We start from the raw sequence: 22,079 nt of genomic DNA, 5'->3' as shown, positions 1-22,079 counted from the left end.
AAATGTTTTGTAACATTTTATAATGAATATTTTGTAAATAAAGGTATTGTTTCCCATGTACAGTGACTTTTAAGATACCCTATAGAATAATTGGTGATAACTCTTCAGTTTTTTACTTAATGAAATAAGAAGATATCGGTTACATTTCATCAAATGGACGAAAACTAGCAATGGATAAGCCTTGGAGTTAAAATGAGGGGATAAACAGAGTTCTTTAAATTCTATTTGATTGTGAGTAGTTTCATCAGGCAGATGGATAGATGTTCCCAGATATCAGAAATACCAGTGTTAGGAAAAGAAACTTGAGAATCACGAGAACCATGTCAACTTTGCTCACACTCTAAACCCCAGCACCCAGCACAATGCCTGGCACACAGTGATCATTCAATAAATACATGTTGATTGAATGAATAGATGAATGAATTAGGTAGGCTATCAGGGGGTCCCAGCCCAATCCTTAGAAGAAATTAAGGAATGAGCCAAAGTAATTTTAAAAAATGTGGAAAAGATTCTGGGGTCAGGATAAATTTAATCATAGTTACTGGGAAGGGGTACATTTCAAAACTGTTAAGAGTAGAGTATAAATGTCTTACCACAACAAATAAGTAAGTGAGCGGATGGTTATTTAATCAGTCTGATACAAGCATTCCACATTGTATATCAAATCAGCACATTGTGACCCATAAGTGCCCCATAAGTGCATTAATATACACAGTTATGATTTAATAAATAAATAAACAGAAGATGAAGGTACAAATTAGAGTAACTGGGGAAACTAGTTGAGAACTAGGGGGTGAGGGCTAAATCCCCATCCTGTTAAATGAGGAGTCTAATGGAGAAGTAGGAATTGCATGTATTACCCGGATACTTAGGGCCTCTTCATCAGGTTGGCAATACAGCTTAACCTAAGTTTTTCTGGAGGATAAACAGCAGCTGCTGAAAAATCTGATGTCCTAGAGACTTACCCTGTGAAGTCCTCAACTAGAGAGGCATCCTATAATTTCAGTAAATAACTGAAGGACGGATGGATGGATAGTTGGGTAGATGAATGGACAGATGGATGGATTGTTGGATGAATCAGGCCAAAAATGGATATTATAAGCAGGTCTAGATGTGAGCTGGGAAATAGCTTACCAAAAAAATATATATATATTATATATATATATATATACTCACCTGAGTGAGTTGATACGTGGTAGTATCAAGAAGACAGAATACTGAAAGAGCAGGTATACTGCCAGTAGCTGCTGAGGACTTGAAGCAGCCTTAGAATGGCCTGCTGCAGCAAAGTGACCTTTTCTACCCCATTTTGTGTCTTTTTGAATTATGGGGAAATTTAGCCACAGAGAGGGACAGAGAGTTACTCCATATTACACAACACTGGCAAAGGCCTGAGCAGAAGCAGGTCTTAACAGAGGCACAACAGTAACAATGTTATGTTCTATCCCCAGGTGATATATACCTTTCCGCAAATTTTAATCTTGAATAGAGTCCAAATGTGCATAATGTTAAAACAATGGAAAAATGAAAGAGTATTGTATTGTCCCAGCATACATGACTGACCTAAAAGGAGGGTATAGTAGAGATGGAAGAGAAAATACACCAATTGTTTTCTTTCCCCAAAGCCTTATACAATCTGAGCACAAAGAAAGTATTTGTTTCCTATTTATTGACCTATTTGGAGACTTGAACACAGGCACACTGGCCAGACCTCTCAGATGATGGAACTCAGGTATGCAGCGTATTCCTGATTTGCTGACAGTCCAATCACGCAGAAGGTCAAGAGAGTGACTTGGGGCTTTGTTATTCTGGGCCTAATTCTAACCAACAAAGACAAATTGGTTGTGGAATTCAAGTTGTCAGGAGCTTAAGAGGAAGCAAACATGTCAGCAGCGTGATTGTCAGAGTCAGGAGGAGTTAAGCATCATCAGACACGCTCTTTAGATGATAGGAAACAGACTTTAAAAAGTGCAGGGCAGAGCGTTGGCTTTAGAAAACAGCTCATTTTATGTACAAAGCTGTAGGTGGGAAGATGTTCTAAGGAGAGTTAGAAAGTTCCCACAAATGATGCAATGAACAAGAGAAGGCACTAGAATAAACCCATGCAACCCCCCAGAATTCTCCCTAAGGTGACCACATTTTAAAAGAACATTCCCACAAAAAGCAAGTTAGTGTTCACTTCTGCAGGGAGGAAGCGACTAGTAGGAGCAAGAAGGAGATTTCTGAGGTGCTGATGGTGTTGGGTGCTGGTCATGGGTATGTGTCTGCCTGATGAGAAATTGGTCAAACTATATTAAAGATTAGTATATTCGTCATATGTATGTTACACTTCAAATTAACATAACTGCAACAATTATTAAAATTTAGTGCATATCCTTCAGGACTATTTAAAATTAAGCTTAGACTTAGATGTTAGTTGTATATAAACATTTATACTTTATTTAATATCTTCTTATATTCTATGTTAACACATGACGGTCACAATTATAAACAGCTTAATAATATTCTAATATATAGGTAGTCCATAACTTTCTTTTCTTTTCTAACTTTTCCTTTCTTTTCATAATTGGCATACAATAATTGTACATATTCACAAGGTACATAGTTTTGCTTCTATACATATAGTGCATAATCAGATCAGAGAAATCAGCATATCTACCATCTTGGATATTATTTACTTCTTTGTATTGGGAACGTTCAGTATCCTCCATCTGGCTATTTAGAACTATATAATATATTCTTTTTCTAAAGTTTTTGATTCCTTTTATTTCAGTTTAATTTCATTTTTCAGAAAAAAATCAACTGAGCATTTTTAAATATTAAATATATACATTAATGTATATAATTTATACATGTGAATGACTTTGATGTGTTTTTAATAATCATCTCTGGCTTGTCGGCTATTTTCAATACTTTTTACACAATTTAATGAATAATTTTTTATAATAGAAACCTTGGCTTTATTGAAACAATATTATTATTTTAATTAAAAGGAGACTGAGTCATTGATTTTTCTTAACAAAGTATTGTATTACTTTACCCCTATAAATGGTATATTCTTTTCTTTCCATAACAAAATATCTGGAGAGAGTCAGTTCCAAGTTAGGTTCCAAAGTTCAACCCAGGCAAGGTCCCGGGTTAAATTTTCTATTATTAAAGTTTCCATAATTTTCCTATAGTCCTGTGGCCCAAGATGCTCAGTTCTGCTGTAGAACAAATCCTTGATTTTTTTTTTATTTTCTTTCTTCTTAAATTTGTTTTTAAAAATGTGTAAATTTATGGGATACTAGTGCTGTTTTGGTACATGGATATATTGCTTAGGGGTGAAGTCAGGGCTTTTATTTGTAACCACCACCTGAATTGTGTCCATTGTGCACCAGTAAGTAATTTCTCATCCTTCACCCTCCACTCACCCTTCCACCGCTGAGCCTCCGATGTCTAGTATTGTTGTTAACTACGGCCATCCTACAGTGCTACGGAACTCTGGAATGTATTCCTCTCACGGAGCTGTAAATCTATATCCTGTAACAAATCTCTCCCCAGTCCCCTTCCCACCTGCCCTTCCTGCTTCTTGTACCTTCTATTCTACTTTTGACTTCCATAAGGTCAACTTTTTTTAGTGTTCACATATGAGTGAGACGATGTGGGGTTTAACTTTCTGTTCCTGGCTTATTTCTCTTAATATCGTGCCCTCAAGTTCCATCCATGTAGCCACAAATGACAGGATCCACATCTTTTTATGGCTGAATACTATTCTATTATGTGTATCTGTTGTGAATTTATACGTTTTCTTTATCAAGCCATCTTTTTATGGACATCTAGATTGAGATTACAGATCTTGGCTATTGGGACTAGTGCTGCAATACACATGGAGGTGAAGATGTCTTTTTAGTATACTGTTCCTTTTCTTTGAAAAAATGCTCAGTAGTTGGGTTTCTGGTATGGTAGTCCTATTGGTAGTACTTTAAGGAGCCTCCATACTGTTTTTATAGTAATTGTACTAGTTTACATTCCCACCAACAGTGTATAAGAGTTCCCTTTTCTCTATATCTTTGTCAACATGTTATTTTTTGTCATTTTGATAATAGTCATCTTAGCTGGAATGAGATGATACCTCGCTGGAGTTTTGATTTGCATTTCCCAGATGACTGGTGATACCAAGCCCTTTTTTATATTTTGTTACCATTTGGATGTCTCCTTTTAAGAAAAATCTCTTCATATCTTTTGCCTCTTTGGGAATTACTTGTTTCCTTTTTCTTGCTGACTTGTTTGAGTTCTTTATAGAGTCTGGATATTACCCCTTTGTTGAATGTGTAGTTTGTGGATATTTTCTCCCGTCATATAGGTTGTCTGTTCATTCTGTTTACTTCCTTTATTGTACAGAAACTTTGTAGTTTAAATAAGTCCAGTTCATTAATTTTTGTTGCTGTATGTGATTTGTGATACTTTTAAACATGTCTTAATTTACCATTTCATAAAATAAGTCATTTGTTTTAAAAAGGGAAGGGAAACATTTGTTCCAAAGAACAAGTCATATTAACCCAAATGTCTTTCTTTAAGACAGGTTTTGGGCTGATAGATTAAAGAAATGTGGTAGACAGAGTGTCAGAATCTGAAAGGACTTTGACTCTATCTCAAGCTCAGTGGTTCTCAACCTTCCTAATGCTGTGGTCCTTTAATACAGTTCCTGTGGGTCACAACCCACAGGTTGAGAACCACTGCTCAAGCTACTTTTAATGGGAAAATATGATCCATAAGCAATGGAGGATATCAGTAACCTAGTTGGATGAAAGATTCCAGGGAACAGATGAGTGCCAACCTGGAGGAAGGATTCCAAGACATGCTATAATGCTCTACCATGGGTATTTCCCAGAATGTTACTTATATCAATGATCTAGATGAAGTTATTTCCAAAAATTAGTAGCTTGTGGAGAAAGAATATGATGATAGGCTGTCATACTCAGATCAGTGAAAGAAGATGGAAGTCATTAAATGGTAAATAACAACTCCATACTTGGGTTTCAAAACTACAGCCACATCTCTCTATGTAGAAGTAGGCTTCTAGGATATTGGCTATATTAACCAAAGCTCAGTATAAGTAGAGAAAGCAGTGATAGTTTAGATCCGTGGTTCTCAACCTTCCTAATGCCGCGGCCCTTTAATACAGTTCCTATGGGTTGTGACCCACGGGTTGGAAACCACTGGTCTTGATGATCATGTATCAGCAAGTCCTCATATGTGCAGCCACTACACATTAAGAGGGACAAAGTAGACCATATCTCAGGATTACTAGCTAAGATGGCTTAAAAGACTTAAACTCTTATGATATGAGGAACTGCTGAAGAAGAATGATAAGGAGCCCGACACCATCTTTCAGTATCTTGACATCTTTCCTGCACAAGGAAGAGCTACTTCTGTGCAATCTGAGGGACAGAATCTAGACCTTTGGTGATAATGATGAGATTAACTCTGGGAGTCATACTTAGGTGTAATGGCAGTGACAATTTCTAGCATTGAGAGGTGCACATAGATGGACTAGACTCCACTGAAGACGTTATCATTTCTTCTCTGCTTCTTGGAGCATGGAGGATTCCGTCTCCCAATCTCACTGACATTGGGCATGGGCATGTGACTGGTTCTAGCCAATAAAACATGAGTAAAAGTGAAAATGTTTGTTTCTGATTGAAAGCATTTGATCACCAGGGCTAGACTCTTAAGGACTCTTTTCCCTTGTGTTAAAATGGATGTACCAGCTCTGGTCTCTGAGTGATTACAATGATCACAGTGTCTTCCAGCCCCACCCTCCCCTCAGACCCAGCCACACACCTGCATTGGACATCTCGTTTGAGTGGAAAGGAAACCTTTGCTGTGTTTAGCTACTGACGTTGGGTTTATTGCTGCATCATAACCTTTTCTATTCTGACTGACTCAAGAGCCTTTAAGATGTGGTGGTTCTTTGTGAGTGAGAAGCAGCGAGATAAGCATTAGATTCTTAAGAGGTTTTGGTTTGGTGACTCACAATCTTTGGGTTTTACTGTCATTGCTGTGCTGCATTCAGACTTCTGTTGGGGGTACAATTTAGTCAACTGGAATTTTCAGCTGGCTACAGGGTCTCCTGGAAAGTGGATCCCAGTAAATTGGTTCTCTTTTTCAGCATACTCTTTTTTTTTTTTTAAATTTCAGAACATTATGGGGGTGCAAATGTTTTGGTTACATGGGTTGCTTTTATCCAGTTTGAGTCAGTTCTAAGTGTGCTCCTCTCCCAGATAGTGTGCACTGTACCCATTAGATGTGGAGTGACTTCTCCCCTCCAGCCCTCTCCCATCTGCTCACTTTCCATTGAGTTTTACTACAAAATATGCACATGGGGATTGATTGATTGGTTCCAATTTAATAGGAGTACATATGATATTTGTTTTTCCATTCTCATGAAGCTTCACTTAGAAGAATAGTCTCCAATTCTATCTAAGTTGTTGCAAAAGGTATTAGTTTACCATTTTTCTTTTTTTTTTAATTGAATGGTAACTATGTACATTAATGCACTTACCATTTTCTTTTTTGAGACAGTTTCATTTTGTCACCCTTGGTAGAGTGGCACTGCGTCATAGCTTACAGCAACCTCAAACTCTTGGGCTCAAGCAATTCCCTTGCCTCAACCTCACAAGTAGCTGGGACAACAGGTGTCTGCCACAATACCTGGCTATTTTTAGAGAGGAGGTCTCGCTCTTGCTCAGGCTGGTCTTGAACCTGTAAGCGCAGGGCAATCCACCCGCCTCAGCCTCTCTGAGTGCTAGGATTTACAGGCATGAGCCACCAGGCCCAGCCTAGTTCACCTATTTTTATGGCTAAGTAGTATTCCATGGTACACATATGAGTTCAGACAATTAATTTTGTAAACTCATCCTAGGAACAGTGCTACCTTCCTCATTGCTGAATATCTCTATGGTCACTGTCAAAGTGCTCCCCTGGGGAAGCTATGACACCAATGCCAATGCACCCTTCAAATCACATTTTCTAGGGTGAGTTTGAGAACTTCATTGTCAGACCTCATATACCACATTTTATTAATTCACTCATGTATTGATGGGCACTTGAGTTGGTTCCACATCTTTGTAATTATAAATTGTGCTTCAGTGAATGTTCATATCCAAAAATCTTTTTGATAGAATGATTTTTCTGTCCTTTGGGTAAGTACCCAAGAGTGGGATTGCTAGATCAAATGGTAGGTCTACTTTTAATTATTTAAGGTATCTCTGTATGAATTTCCATAGACACTGCACTAGTTTGCAACCCCCTCCAGCAGTGTATAAGTGTTCCTTTCTCTCCACGTGCCTGCCAGCATCTGGTGTTTGGGGATTTTCTGATAAAAGCCTTCTCACTGGAGTTAAGTGGTACCTCACTGTGGTTTTGATTTGCATTTCCCTGATGATTAGAGATGCTGAGTATTTTTTCATATTGGCCCTTTGGCACACTCATTGTTAACTCTGCCGCACACCCAGCCGCATCACAAATTCGTGGATGCTATGCACTTTGAGAACAGCCAACAGTAACTGCCAACAGTTCACCCAGCAAGATTCTGTTGCCTCTCCACCCCCAATACACAATATTATTTATGAGAACTGAAGCCCTACCAGAGGTCTCAGGGCCAAGTGACTTTTTGAACATGAACTTTGCAGTTTGATTTCTACACATTTGATATAGACTTCACTATTGCCAAAGGTCCTTTCAGTCGTGTGTGTAGATGCATTATTGCTTGTGATAAAGTTTCCCAAGGATGCACTGTTCCATTCACTCACTCCTGCAACGGAACCAATCACACGGCACACTGCGGCGTACCCACTGGGTGCTATTGTAAATACCACAGTGTACTCACTAAATATTATTATTAAAGTTGTTGAGGGCTAGGCGGAGACGGTATCTGATGTATTTATAAAGTGATTCTGTCAGAGGAAGAGGTTTATGAGGTGGTAGAATCCTTATGATGTGAACCAAACAGTTTATCTACCTAGCCCGAGAAGAAATAAAGAAATGAAATTAAAAGGTGACTCCAATAGGAGGAAAAAAAAAAACGGAAAGGGCAAATTTAAAATTATAATTAAAAAGACATATGCCGCCTCTATATAGGCATATATGTGTATATTTTCTTTATATAACCCGCAGCTAAGTAACTGGTACCTCATTTTTGTTATTCACAGGAAACCAAAATCAACTGTGTGCGTCTAGCTACGAAAGGTATGTTGGCATGTCCTTGTCTGTGTTCAGCTGTTCTTTAGCCTTTCAAGTGATGCTTTCCCTCTAGCTACCCAGGAAAGTTTAGGCAACAATGACTGAAAACAACAAGAAAGGATTGTTATTTTCATTGGAGTCATTGGCATCTGGACCATACATTCTAATATGTATGTGAGAACTCAAAACACATTTCCTGAATGCACGGCTGCATGAATGGATGGACAGGGGAGGGATGAAGGCAAATTGACTGAAATGTTATTCTGTTAGCTGTATTTATTGTAGTGGGCCTGCGTTTGTGTGTTTTCCTTTAAGCATGTCTGTTTGGCCCATCTTCAGGGTTTTGGACTTCATTCAATTGGTAGGTAGATGCCTCTCAACGATGAGGCAATTCGTGTTGGTGCCTTTGATAATGAGAAGACCAAGGCTGCTCTGCTGTGTAGTTGGCCTTTCCAACACTTATCCCCCAAACTAAGGCAGCAGTGTTCGGGCTCATCACTTCTGTTTTCCTAATTATAATTGAATTGCCTGGCTCTTTCCATTGGTACACGGTTCTGTTGATTACTCTTTTTAAAATACGAAGTCAGTGAATAGTGTGTTATCATTTAACCTATTACAAGGTTGAGTGGTTAGAAATCAGGCTTATATTTTTGTTATTGAATTGATATTTTTAACAGCAACCCCCCCCCCCAAATACACGTACTCCAAAATTCAAAATTGGGCAATTCCGTTCCCTGCGTTTATTGACAGCACATATAGTTTCATCACTTGCTTCCGAGGAGATAGAAATTGTTAATAAAAGGAGACATATTATCACAGACACAACCTAGAGGCAAAGGCAGTGACCCAGGTATGTGTGTGTATGTGTGTAAATGTATATGCACAAGCACCCACCTATATAGGCACACAGAGGGGCAAGGAAGGCGGGAGACAGAGGAAAAGAAAATCAATGGCTATTGGACAAGATATGCACCAAGATGGTAAGGTGACTTTTATAACTGTGGAGAAAATCAGCTCCATGGGAGGCAGAAAGGGAAGGAGCAAGAGGAAGGAGGGGACAGAAGCACAGAGGACTCACCGTGATAAGAAGTCACCCTGATTTCACTTAAGTCACAGAGGCCAGCATGTCCCGAACTTGTTCCCTCTAAGGACTCCAGCTACTAGATGGAAAGAGATAAAATACTTTCTGTGAGGCAAGGAGAATTAATGGCCTGCAAACAAAAGTGACACAAATCACAGGCCTTGGCAGGCTTTTGCACTGAAGAAAACAGATAATGTAGAAGAAAGAACACCATCAATTGGGCAGCACCAGGGCCCTCGACAGCGGTCAGGACAGGCTGGTGTCTGTAGCTTAAACAGGCAGCCGGGGGGAGGGAGGCTCACAGGGAAACCTCCTGCACGGTGAGCTGCTCCATGGCTTCCCGATAGCTTTGGACCTCTAGACTGGGGGGGAGGTCATTGCAATGACACTATACTCCAGAGGGGTTCCTGGATTCTAAGGACATCCTCTGGGATGTAAGTTCTCCACAAGGGTACTTTCTGAGCTGAGAACTGGGAACATGTGGCTTGAGAGACAATAGGTACAAATGGGGACAATGGGAGAACATCTAAATCTATAGTCTCCTAGCAATTTCAGGACCACTGCCCTTATAGGCACAGAAGCCCACCATGTCTGGCTTCTCCAGAGTTGCATTGCTGATGTGAAGGAGAAATCGCAGTGGCATTTCAAGAACTAGAAAAGAAAGCTCTCTATCTCCCCTTAGCATAAGGGCTTCTCCCCTTGTTCACTTTCATGTTACCAGGTTCCTTCGGTGGAATGCACGCATGGCTATGAGTGCCCAGCTGGCCATGGCAAGGTGGGGCTCTGGGGAGGCAGGTATTGGAGAGTCCAATCATATACATCCTGCTCTCCCAGTTCATTTGAGCCAGCACTTCAGCCCAAAGAGACGGGGCTCCCATGACACTTGAGAAGGGGGCAGAGAGCTAGGTGATGCAGAATGCCATCAGCCACCATTCAGGAAGTTATCTTTTCTCAGCACCACATCAGATGGGAAGTGTGCCTGGGGACTGCAGAGACAGGGCAAAGGGAGGGAGACACATTCATTAGTGTCTACTCAGTGCCAGGCACTGCAAATGGAATATCCAGAGTCAACTAAAGGCGAATCTTACCTAGATCCATCCATCACCCATGAGGAGTTTGTACCAAGGATCTAAGCCCAGGAATCAACATTTGACCCATCTTTCTGACTACCCAGATCAAACTCCTTCTGGGGTGGGGTTGCTGAAACAGTATTCCCTTTAACACCAAAGATCAGAGAAATACTGGACAAGGTATATAAAGTCCTTCCTAAGGTCTCCCAGCTCTTTGCCATCAGGGAATGGCAGTGTCCAGCTTCCTGAGTGTGACCCCACACCAGACTCAAGGCCAGTGCTCTGGTGACAGAGAAGCTTGCTACCATCCTATCCCTGACCCTGGAGAGCCCAGCCAGTGTGGTCAGCTGTGTGGATCCTGCAGAATCAGATTGTTGCCACTTGGAACAAGCCCACATGCTCTTTCAGGGTTACTCTGATCTGCCCCCAATCCCAGGGCCTCTTATGTTAGACACACAGGACTCCAGCGTGTGTCTCTAACCATTGCCTTTCTGCAATGTTGCTACTGGCTGTCCAGAATCTAATGTAGTACTGTTCAGGTTGGGGGGTTGCAGAGAAAGAGATCTGTATTAGTTTACTATGGCTGTTATAAAAAGTTCTACCAATTAGGTGGTTTAAACAACACTAATTGATTGCCTCACAGTTCTGGAGGATAGAAACCTGAGCTCAGGCTCAGCGGGAATGGTCCCTTCTGAGGACTCTGAGGAAGAATCTGTTCCCTGTGCTTCTTCTGGAATCTGGTGTTTTGCTGGTGATCTTTGGTGCTCCTTGGCTTGTAGAAGCACCACCCTGATGTGTGCCGTGTCTTCATGTGGCATTTCTCCTGTGTGCTGCTCTGTGTCCAAATATCCCCCATACATATATACATGCTTTTTTTTTTTTTTTTTTTTAAGGGATAGGGTCTTGTTCTGTGACCCAGGCTGAAGTGCTCTTGTACAATGATAGCTCATGGCAGTGTCAAACTCCTGGGCTCAAGTGATCCTCTCATCTCAACCTTCTAAGTAGTTGAGTTTTATTTTTGTTATTTGTAGAGATGGGCTTCTGCTGTGTTGCTCAGGCGGGTCTCCTACCCTAAAGCCATCCTCCCCTCTCAGCCTCCCAAAGTGCTAGGATTACAGGCATAAGCCACTGTGCCCACCTCTAAATTATCTTTTTATAAGGACACTGGTCATATTGGAGCAAAAAGCTAGTGGAATTGCCTCAGATACAAGAGCTAAAAGGACATTTTGAGGCTCTTTACTTGACATACCCCAGCCCTGGGAATAGATCTGCTTAGAGCTATAGAGAGAACACCCACAGCCAGTGGGTAAACAAGCATTAAGTTTTATTTTTTCTTTCTTTTTTTGTAAAGACAGAGTCTCACTTTGTCACCCTTGGTAGAGTGCCATGGCGTCACACAGCTCACAGCAACCTCCAACTCCTGGGCTTAGGCGATTCTCTTGCCTCAGCCTCCTGAGTAGCTGGGACTACAGGTGCCTGCCACAACACCTGGTTATATTTTGTTGTTGTTGTTGTTGTTGCAGTTTGGCCAGGGTCATGTTTGAACCCACCACCCTTGGTATATGGGGCCGTGCTCTACTCACTGAGCCACAGGCGCTGCCCAAGTTTTATTTTTTCAATAAAACTATTATTCAGATCTTGAAGGGAAGGCAATAGAAAGTCAGAGAGCAGAAAAGGTCAAATTAAAAATAAGGTTTTGTCCTTCTAATTAAAGCAAGAAATGTGAGAAAGGGCAAGTGAACAGGGGAAGCATTGAGATCACTAACAGTATTTACCCCCATTTGGAAGATGAGGGCTGGGGTTGAGGTATAAGGTGAACCACAGCGATCGTGCTCCACAGCGATCCTTGGGAAACTGGAGAACTTGGAAATGTAAAGGGGGCAGTACTTTGACTTTACAGGTGTTAAACCCCAAGTAGAAGAGAAATCAACTCTTCCTGTGGAAGGTACATCATCCCACCTAGTTAAAGATACTCCAGGCTGTAGCTTATGAAGGAGGTACCCACGTATCTCAGTCCATGCCCTTTCTGGGACAGAACACCCCAGGGACAATTGTTTCTGATATAGTTGTTCAATTTTGAAGCCACACTGGTCAGTTCCTCTTTGAGAAACTGATGTCTACTTCCATCCAAGTTCCCTTGCCCACTGATTCTCCTGTCAATCTACTTCTTCACCCCACCTCCTCCACACACCCATCTGTTCACTTTTCCAATTTCTCTTACCCAGTCTTGCCTGCATGATCTGGCCCCTTCCTACCTTCCACTCTCATCCAGGCATCTATCCTTATTCATTGCTCTCCAGGACACTGTCTTCTTTCAATTCTTCAGACACATCAAGCGCCTTCCAACCTCCAGGCCTTTGCTCATCCTGCCCCCACTGCCTGGAATCCTCTGACCACCATAGGTGTCTCTTTAACAGATAAACATCTTTCAGACTGCAGCTTAAACCTCACTTCCTCAAATGACCTTCCTGACCTCCAGTTTAATGTATACACCTAACTTTTCACTGTCATTAAACACTGTATTTTTTCTTTCATGGCACTCATCACCTTACAAATAAATATATAGATACAATAGGAATCTCCATAATTGACCACCTCCCTACATTGACCACCTCCTCAAATTGACTAATTTTCATAGACTGGACATGTACCACATGTACTCAATGGAAGTATCCTTATGTTGACCACCTCCATTTGTTGACAAATTTGTTACAGTCTCTTGGGTGGTCAGTTTACAGAGGTTATAATGGATGGATGGATAGATAGACAAATAATCTGTTAGACTAAATGTCATAAGTGCAAACACTATGCCTATGTTGAGCACTATTGTACCCCCAGAACTTAGCAAACAGTGGTGATCAAGAAAATGTGTTGAATGAACAAATGGATGGATATATGTATGAATTCTTCAATGCATAAATGGGTGGATAAGTGGTTGGATGGATGCTTCAGTCGATCAATGGATAGATAGCTGGGTGGAGAGCTAACAGATCATTACTCTTCCATGGCCTTAATTTTTTCAAATGCAAGTAACATGTCAAGATTGTTTTCTTGGAAGGTAGGAGTAAAAGTGACAGAGGCAGGGAGTCAACTGTATGAATCTCCACTAACAAGAAGGACAACCAGGCTCTGTTTGGGTGCTTAGACTCCTGCTGTGATAGGGACCTCACTACTACCTCAATTAGAACCTCAATGTTCTGAATCTAAGTTGGCTCTTTATTATTTCTGCCCATTAATCCTTGAGGCCACATAAATCCTGTCTGCCATTTCACCTTCCAGAAAATAAAATTTGCCCCCTTTGACTTGTCTTGGTCAGGGTCAGGAAGGTGCATGTTTGCCTGCATTCCTCCTGTTGGTTGGTACCACTCTGGCGGCCAGCAAACAGTAGCACTCTCATCTCTGGCGCCAGCAGTCACGGGAACACAGCTGGCTCTGCAGACTCCCGCTGGGTGCACCCGAGTGACAGTTACAAAAATCAGCTTTGATTTGATTTGCAAACTAAGCCGAGTCATTGAGACAAAATAAATCCGGAAGCCCATAAAGCCACTTGCAGAGTTGCTTTGCAAAAGACAGCCACGGTTTTAATCTAGTAAACACTCTCTAAGGATCCCATTAAAACAATCCCCTTGGAGTAGGAGCTGAAAGCTGAACTCCACAATAATGAAGGATGGGCTAAAGGACCAGTGCCACCAGCAGTTCTGTCCTACCCAGTGGTGGTGATGGGCTAAAATCATTGTCCCAATGACAATGATAGGCAAGAGACATGGGCTGTGGTCTTGTGTAAATAAGGCACTTTATCCAGCACTTCTCTCGTCTCTCCATAATGGATTCTTACTCCTGCAGGTACTGGCAGGGACATTAAATAGCCACTTTCCAGTGAGATGCCCTCATCTTGTAGATGCTAAGACTGGGGCCCAGAGGGAGAGTGATGAGGCCAATGGCCCTTTTATCCACAGGGTAACAGACAGACGACAGGTGATGTGAGAAGCCAAGTGAAATCATCTGTTATCAGCAGGATACAATTCTCTATGGAAGCTTCTGTTTTATACTATAAAGCTTCTTTGAGAAGTTTCAGAGAATAATGGGAAATGAGAGACACCTGTATACAAATCCTACCTCTAAAACCTAGCTGTTTGTCCTTGGACAAGCCACTTAAAATCTATGAGTCTATTGCTTCACTTCTAAGCCTGAGGTCATTAATTTTCTCCTGCTAATTATTCAAGAACATAACAGATGATAAACAATGTGAGTTTCTTCTTTCCTTTCCCCCAACTGATTCTCTGATGTGAGACTTGGGAGACCCTAACCTAGTAAGCACAATCTGTCAGTTCCCTAAGGAGGAGCCAAAGCCTGGACTGTAGTCACTTCTCATATAAGTCTCCAACCCAGCCATTTATCAAGTGGACATAGGCGAACTCAAAAGTGCAGAAACTGAGGACAGGGATGAGGCTGCCTCAGCCGTCAGCACTTGACCTTGTCGTCTATAGGTCACGTGTTGAGATGACGTCTTACCCAGCAGTAATGTATGTTTATTATTGTGCTGGTTTACTTGTTCATTTTCTAGCCTTTGACTTTGGCACTGTCCTTTTTTTAATCACCTGCCCAGCAATTTCAGGAGGGACCCAGGACCACAGCACACCCAAACCTAGCCGTGGCAGCCGGGGTAGGGCCATAATGAAGGATCACTGTGAAAGGGATGACTGTTGTGAGGTGGTCTGTTGTAAATCTCTCGGATGCTGATTGGTCTTTAGAAATCCCATCAGACTTTCAGAGGGGAAAGCTCAGATGTGTGGTTGGAAGGCTGGGGTAGGGCAATGCTGTCCTTCCCTTACCAAGTCTAGTGAGATGGAATTCGTGAGAATTACACAAATGTAACAGGTTCTCTTTGACTGTTGGCCTCCTCTGCTCTCCCCCAGTGTCTCTGAGTTACTAAAATGCCAATGGAATAATCTTCCAGGAGGTTTTGTGAGAAGATGGGAGAATAGAACTGTGTCATATGTATATCCTAGAATAACTGAAAGGTGACCTTTCATATCCGAACCCTTTCTACTATATTTCTTGCTATAACAAATGACACATCTCTCTAGGCTTCTTCTGTTCTTCTGTTTTTCCCCTGTCTCCTACCCTCTAGATATAGTCAAATTTCTCCAATACACACACACACACACACACACAAACGCATCTCATCTCCAGACCCTACTCAGGAAGACAAAAGTTGGTGTGATAGAGACCAAAAATACAAAAGCAAAGACCCACTTTTATCTTCAAGCATGTACCCAGGGAGTCCCCGTCCATCCTTCTCAACTAGAAATAAGAAATATCTAATCCAGACCTGAGACACCTGATTTGACCTGAGTTGACATTAGCTCAAATCTGTTCTTCCAAAGAAGTTGCATCTTACAAAAGGGAAAAGAAGCCTTTTAAAATCATGAAAGGGGAGCATTTCAGGTAGGTTGGAGACAAGGGTTAGAAATAAAGAGATTAAAGCTGCAATGGAAGTTTTGACCCCATGGATGAGATCTCAAAGTTATGTTCAAATACGGGGAGGAAGCGCTTACAAAAACTAACGCCCATTGTATGCTAATCACAGGGCTGTGTGTACTGATGTGAGGTTGCAATAAGATGATTGAATTAACACCTAGCACATATGGCATACTAAATAAATAGTAGTCATCACTATTACTCAAGAAATGAGACCAAATAGGCTCAGAAGCATTGAGAAAAAAGCTCAAGGTTCCTCAGAATTATAACTCAGATCTGACTCCATGGCACCATTTTCAATCTTGTTGACACCATAGACTTGGTGAGATTTTATGCACTGCTGACAGGATCCCCTATATCCTATGTGTTAACCTGTTCTGTCATCTCTTTTCTGGTGAAGATTGATAGTAAAATGCTTAGGGTGTGACAGTCTTTGGCATACCTCCAGCGGTGCCCAACCTAAGTCTTAATATTTGGACTAGAAGGTGAGGTGGATCAAGGAACCCTCAGCTTTCTTCATTTCCACAACATCTGGAGGCTAGCAAACCAAGAAATCAGTTTATCTTCAAGGTTGTCTGCTCCAGGGCCACCTGTAGCCCAGGAGCATCTCTCTACACTCCACATTCTTTGCTTTAGAAGGAAAAAGGACTCTGACTGGACACCTGAGACATTCAATACTTCTTTGCTCCTTCTTCTTTTCATTAATGATGGACATATATACACAAATACACTGAATAGACCCTGAAACTGTGAAGAGAAAGGTGTTCTTTCCAATAAAACCAAAAATCCTCCAGTTAATAAGTGATATGGCAGAGGGACCAGGTGATATAGGAGAAAGCAAGAGGCCACCACTTCTCTGGCCAGTTTAGTCAGCATAGACTCAGCTTTGCTGCAATAACAATAGCTTATTATCAGAAAGACTTATTTGTTGCTATGCCATCTAGAATATATGTGGTCTTAAAGGATCCCTCAGCTGGGAAGATAATGCACAGAGGTGGTAACTTAAGTCTTAAGTACATTGCTTTGAAGTAACTCATGCCACTTCTGCCTCCCTGACCTTCATGAGAACTAGTCACATGATCAGCCTGACTGCAGGTTGGGCCTCTGGTATGCCTGTGAGACAGAGTAGGATGTTGGCAGATACTGGTTGTCTTTACCATGATATATATAAGTAGGACCTTTTTCTATTTCTACTTCCCTTTGTGTTCTGCTGAGATCCATGATCCATCTCATTATCTTCTGCTGCTCTACCTACTAGAAAAGTCTCTTTGCATCTCTGCACCTGTCCAACTGTCCCTCTCTTCCCACTCCTGGTCGCTGAGCATTACTACTCAACAGTTCATGGGTTACAGCCCTGAAGGGTAAGATGAGAAGACTCCCGCCCCAGACCTACCAACTGAAGGTTGTAATCATTTTCCCTATTTGATCCTTAAAAATAACTTCATTAAATACTTCCTAATACCTCTATTTTATAGGTGGAGAATCTAAAATTCAGAAATATATGTAATTTTCCAAGGGACACAACTAGTAAGTGAAAAAATACTGAATCAGGGTTTCATGTATTCATGTAGTTTTTAATAGATACTTACCAAGTGTAACTTGGTATTGATATGTGGTTCCATGTTCCCAGTAAATTAAGAACTTTATCTGGATTGGGGCCGTCTTTGATTCAGTGTAGGAAAATGTACTTAACTACTCTGTGTCTCATTTTCCCCATCTATAAGTTGATGACAATAACGCCACTTACATCACAGGGCAGATGTAAGAATTTAATGAGCTAACGCATCTAAAGTGCTCAGTGCAATGCCTGTCTTATAATGAGCACTCTGCAAATAGTACCTCACGGGATCACCAACCAATAAATATATTAACACAGTACACTAAGGGCAATGATGAAGGCAAATTTAGGATGCCATTGTCCCACAGAGAAGGGAAGCATAAATGAACTCAGAGTTCACGGTCACTGAGACAAGCATTGAAAGAAGAGGGTCAGTTATCATGTGGAACGAGGTTAAAGAGTAAAGCAGAAAGGACTTCTGAGCCAAGAGAGTAGATACGCAAATCACAATGGCAAGAGGCCGTGCCTCTGAACTTGAATAGGCCAAGGCAACCCAATGACGGCTAGTAGGCCAGTGAGACCAGACACAGTGGAATGGTCAGATGGAACTGAAATGGCAATCAGGGCCAGGCCACCCAAGACTCTGTGTAGCCCCGTGGCATGTGAGTATGTGTGTGTGCATGTGTGTGTATATATATAAACATTGTCCTGAGATAGCAGAGCCCTTGCTGGTGCTTAAGCAGACTGCCTTTGGGGGGAAGGACATCCTAGGTGTAGTTTAGAAGATGGATAGGAGGAGTGGGACTGAGGCAGGAGACGGCTGCTGAACACAACAGTCATGAGTCTGCCGGAGGAAGCCAGGTGGGAATACATGAGTCATCTCTTCTCTCCGGCCTTCTGTTTCTTCCTCTGACACATGAGCTCAGTAGTCCTTGTCTTGTCTTCTCAACAGTATTGGGAGGCGAGAAAAAGATTTTAAAAAATAGCTATTTAGAACAGGAGTTAGCAAACTCTTCTATAAAAGGCCAGATAGTAAATATTTTCAGCTTTGCAGGCCTCATGGTCTCTGTCACAACAATGAAACTTTGTCACTGTAGCTCAAAGCAACCGTTCGTAGAAGAATACATATCAGGATGCATGCAGCTGTGTTCCAATAAAACTTCGTTTATGGACACTGAAATTTGCATTTTATATAATTTCCATGTGTCACCAAATATTACTCTTCTTCTTTTTTCCCCAACCATTAAAAAACATAATAAACATTCTTAGCTCATGGCCACACAGAAAACAGGGAGTGTGGGGCCAGATTTGGCCCATGCGTCATAGTTTGCTAACCCCTGATTTAGAATGTGCTTTAAAAATAGTGAAGCTCCCCATATTTTTAAGGGAGATGTATTATGACTACTGTGGTGGTTAAGTTTTATGGTATTTTTTTTGGCTGCTGATCAAGTTGCCATCTGTGTTGTTTTCGAAATTATGTATTTCCTATTTATCGGGTGGTCTGGAATGCCCTGCCTCTCTCTCCATATTGTGTAACAACTTTCTGCAGTTTTGTTGATGGATCCCTAGAGAACAGCGCGGTCTTTGACCAAGGCTAAAACATCTTTCAACCTTTTGTATGATTTTCTTTAGAGAGGCAAGTGGTGGGTTTGAAAGGGCGGGAACATCAAAGCCAAAGTGAAGCTTCAATACAGTTTTGTGAACTTGAGCAAGTTATATAAATTCTCTGATTCACCACTTCATTCATTCATTCATTAATCAGATATTCACTGAGTGCCTACTATGTGCCATACAACATAAGGCCACAGAAGCACTCTAGAAAATAAGACACAGTGGCTGCCTTCAGGGAGACTCCAGAATTAAGGGGAGGGCATCCATATAAAAGTGTGAGTCTGTGAGTGAGAAAGGAAGACCAGGTCATTACAGGAAGACAAAAGATGGGCATCTGGCCAAGATTCAGTTAGCTGCTAAAGACTCTCTAGCAGGGGTGTCCAACCTTGTTTTTTTCTTCCTTATATTGGAAGAAGAGTTAGTTGTCTTGGGCTGCACATTAAATCCACAAACACCAACAAACAAAAGCTAATGAGCAAAAATGGTCCGTGTGTAATTTTTGCAATATCCAACACCACAGATCAGCAAAATAATCTACATGCAGGTTGGACACCCCTGCTAGGGGGAAGGGGTTCTAAACCAGCACCTGAAGGATGAGCAGCTGTCAGCCAGGGGAAGGAGCAGGAAAGATTAAGTTCTGTGTAAAATGCTTCACCCAGTGAGGCTTGCAGACTGGAAAGTAGGGCTGTTGATAATGGGAAACTGTTTATCATTTCCACTGTTAAACAAGGACAGAGCAGAGGGTGGGTGAGTAGAGAGATGAGGCCAGAGGGCAGTCAGGGAGCTTATCCTGGAGAGTCTCTGAGCTGGCTGCAGGGAAGGGGGTTGACATTTATCTTGGAGACAGTAGGGGGCACTGATGGATTTCAGCCAGACGGTAGAGGGCAGATTGAGGGGGAGTTGAGACTGGAGTCAGGAAGACCAGAGCAAGCTCCCCAAATAACCAGATGTAGCACAGGGTGGCTTGAACCAAGCAAGAATTAAAGAAAAGGGGCACCTTCAGGAGCTGTTCTGGGGTAAAATTAATAAGGTATGGTGATTGATCATAAGTGGGAAGTCAGAATAAAAGGTCAATGGTCACCACAGTTTTCTAGACTACATGGGTGGCAGCACCAAGAAAAAGGAAACTAGGGAAAAGAGATTTGGGTAGAAAAATGACACATTCATTTGTAATAATACTGACCCTTCTGGGTTCTTCTGAGTCTCAGAAACATTACATGTGAGGCACCAGGAAGAGTACCTGAGATGTTGTGGGTGCTCGGTAAAAGGTGACTCTGATACTTGTTTCCTTTTTACGAATCTGTTTCAGGCCTTGTTTTGTTAAATCACAATGTTCTTTTGCTGTTTAGCGTGAGCTCTTCAGAGCCACAAGAATTGCAGTTTTGTTCACCGTACCGCACGTTTTCATGTGTGTTTCTTTCTCTCCTTCTCTTCTGCATGCTGCCTGGGGACTGGCTTCCTTGTGGTCAGCACCAATGGGCAGCGCCCAGGTGACCCTGGGGACTCCACTCTGCCTCCTCACCACAGGTGATCACCAGAGCCCTGGGCGGGCGGGAGGGGAGTGAGAGTGGCCCATGCTCAGTGGGTCCTCCAGGCCAGATGCACCAGAGAGGAACCACATTCCCTCCACCTCACCCCCCATCCACCCACTTACCTATCCTCACATCCACATCCACCTATCTGTCCATCAGCCTCCCACCCATCCATCCACCCTTTCATCCATCAATCCCCCCAATCCATCCGTCTATCTATCCATCCCTCTATCCACTCATCCATTCATCCACCCCTCTATCTACTCACCCATCCACCAATCCATCCATCCCTCTATTGACCCATCCATCCACCTACCACCCCATTCATCCGTCTATCTGCTCATTCATCTACCCATCACCTCATTTATCCCTCTATCTACTCACTCATCCACCCACCAACCCATCCATCCCTCTATCTACACATCTATCTGCCCATCCATCCATCCCTCTATCTATTCATTCATCTAACCACCACCCCATTTATCCCTCTATCTACTCACTCATCCACCCATCAACCCATCCATCCCTCCATCTACTCATCTATCTGCCCATCCATCATCCCTCTATCTATTCATTCATCTACCCACCACCCCATTTATCCCTCAACCTACTCATGCATCCACCCACCAACCCATCTATCCCTCTGTCTACTCACCCATCCACCAACCCATCTATCCCTCTGTCTACTCACCCACCCACCAACCCATCTATCCCTCTGTCTACTCACCCATCCACCAACCCATCCATCCCTCTATCTACTCATCTATCTACCCATCCATCCATCCCTCTATCCATTCATCCACCTACCACCCCATTCATCCCTTTATCTACTCATCTGTCTACCTATCCATCTATCCCTCTGTCTACTCATTCATCTTCCCACCATCCCATTTATCCCTCAATCTACTAATCCATCCATCCATCCCTTCTGCTAACATGTACTAAATATCTACTATGTGCCAGGCACTGTTCTAGGCACTGAAAGATACAATAATGACAAAAGAAGACAAGTTTCTATACTATTTCAGGAAAGGAAATACCCATTGGTCAAAAAAACTGCACAAATAAAGTGTAAAATGGGAGTAGTGCTACAAAGGAGAGGTGTGTAGTGTTCAAAATAAACACACACACACGGGAGCCAAGGGAGTGCTCACAGGGGAAGTGACAAATGAGGTTGGGGAGAAGTTGACATACCAAGTATATCATTAGGAAATGAGTTCTGGCTATGATCTTGGGTCTTCCATGTATCCTGATAGGTTCCAAGACCATGCTCAGCCCCCCTTTTCCTATCAGTTAGGTAGCATAACAGTATTTACCTCTTAGAGGTACTACTATGTGCATTGTAGATTCCACACAGGCACAGTCCTCTGCTCTTGTGTTCTAGTCTGAACTAGATACCAGATGTCAAAGGAGTTGCTACGGGGATGCCTAGTCTAGAGAAAGTATTTATTTGAATAAATTTCCTCAAGGAAAGGTGCCATTCTGAAAAGGACACCCAGCCCACCCATGTCAGAGGCTGC

At 42.1% G+C, this 22,079-nt stretch overlaps 1 protein-coding gene across 1 annotated transcript in view; it reads left to right on the top strand.

Annotated features, from left to right (window-relative positions):
- PTPRT (protein tyrosine phosphatase, receptor type T) overlaps positions 1-22,079 on the top strand; it is a 762,820-nt gene that overhangs the window by 565,679 nt on the left and 175,062 nt on the right. Inside the window, exon 12 of the mRNA XM_012803799.1 lies at positions 8,196-8,232. Within this exon, the coding sequence (XP_012659253.1) occupies positions 8,196-8,232 (37 nt within the window). The remainder of the gene's footprint in view (positions 1-8,195; positions 8,233-22,079) is intronic.

This window comes from Otolemur garnettii, unplaced genomic scaffold (genome assembly GCF_000181295.1).
Source record: "Otolemur garnettii isolate 467f Iridium unplaced genomic scaffold, OtoGar3 scaffold00023, whole genome shotgun sequence".
Lineage (NCBI taxonomy): Eukaryota > Metazoa > Chordata > Mammalia > Primates > Galagidae > Otolemur > Otolemur garnettii.
The sequence above is the reverse complement of the archived record's forward strand: the minus strand, read 5'-3'. Positions and strand labels throughout refer to the sequence as shown.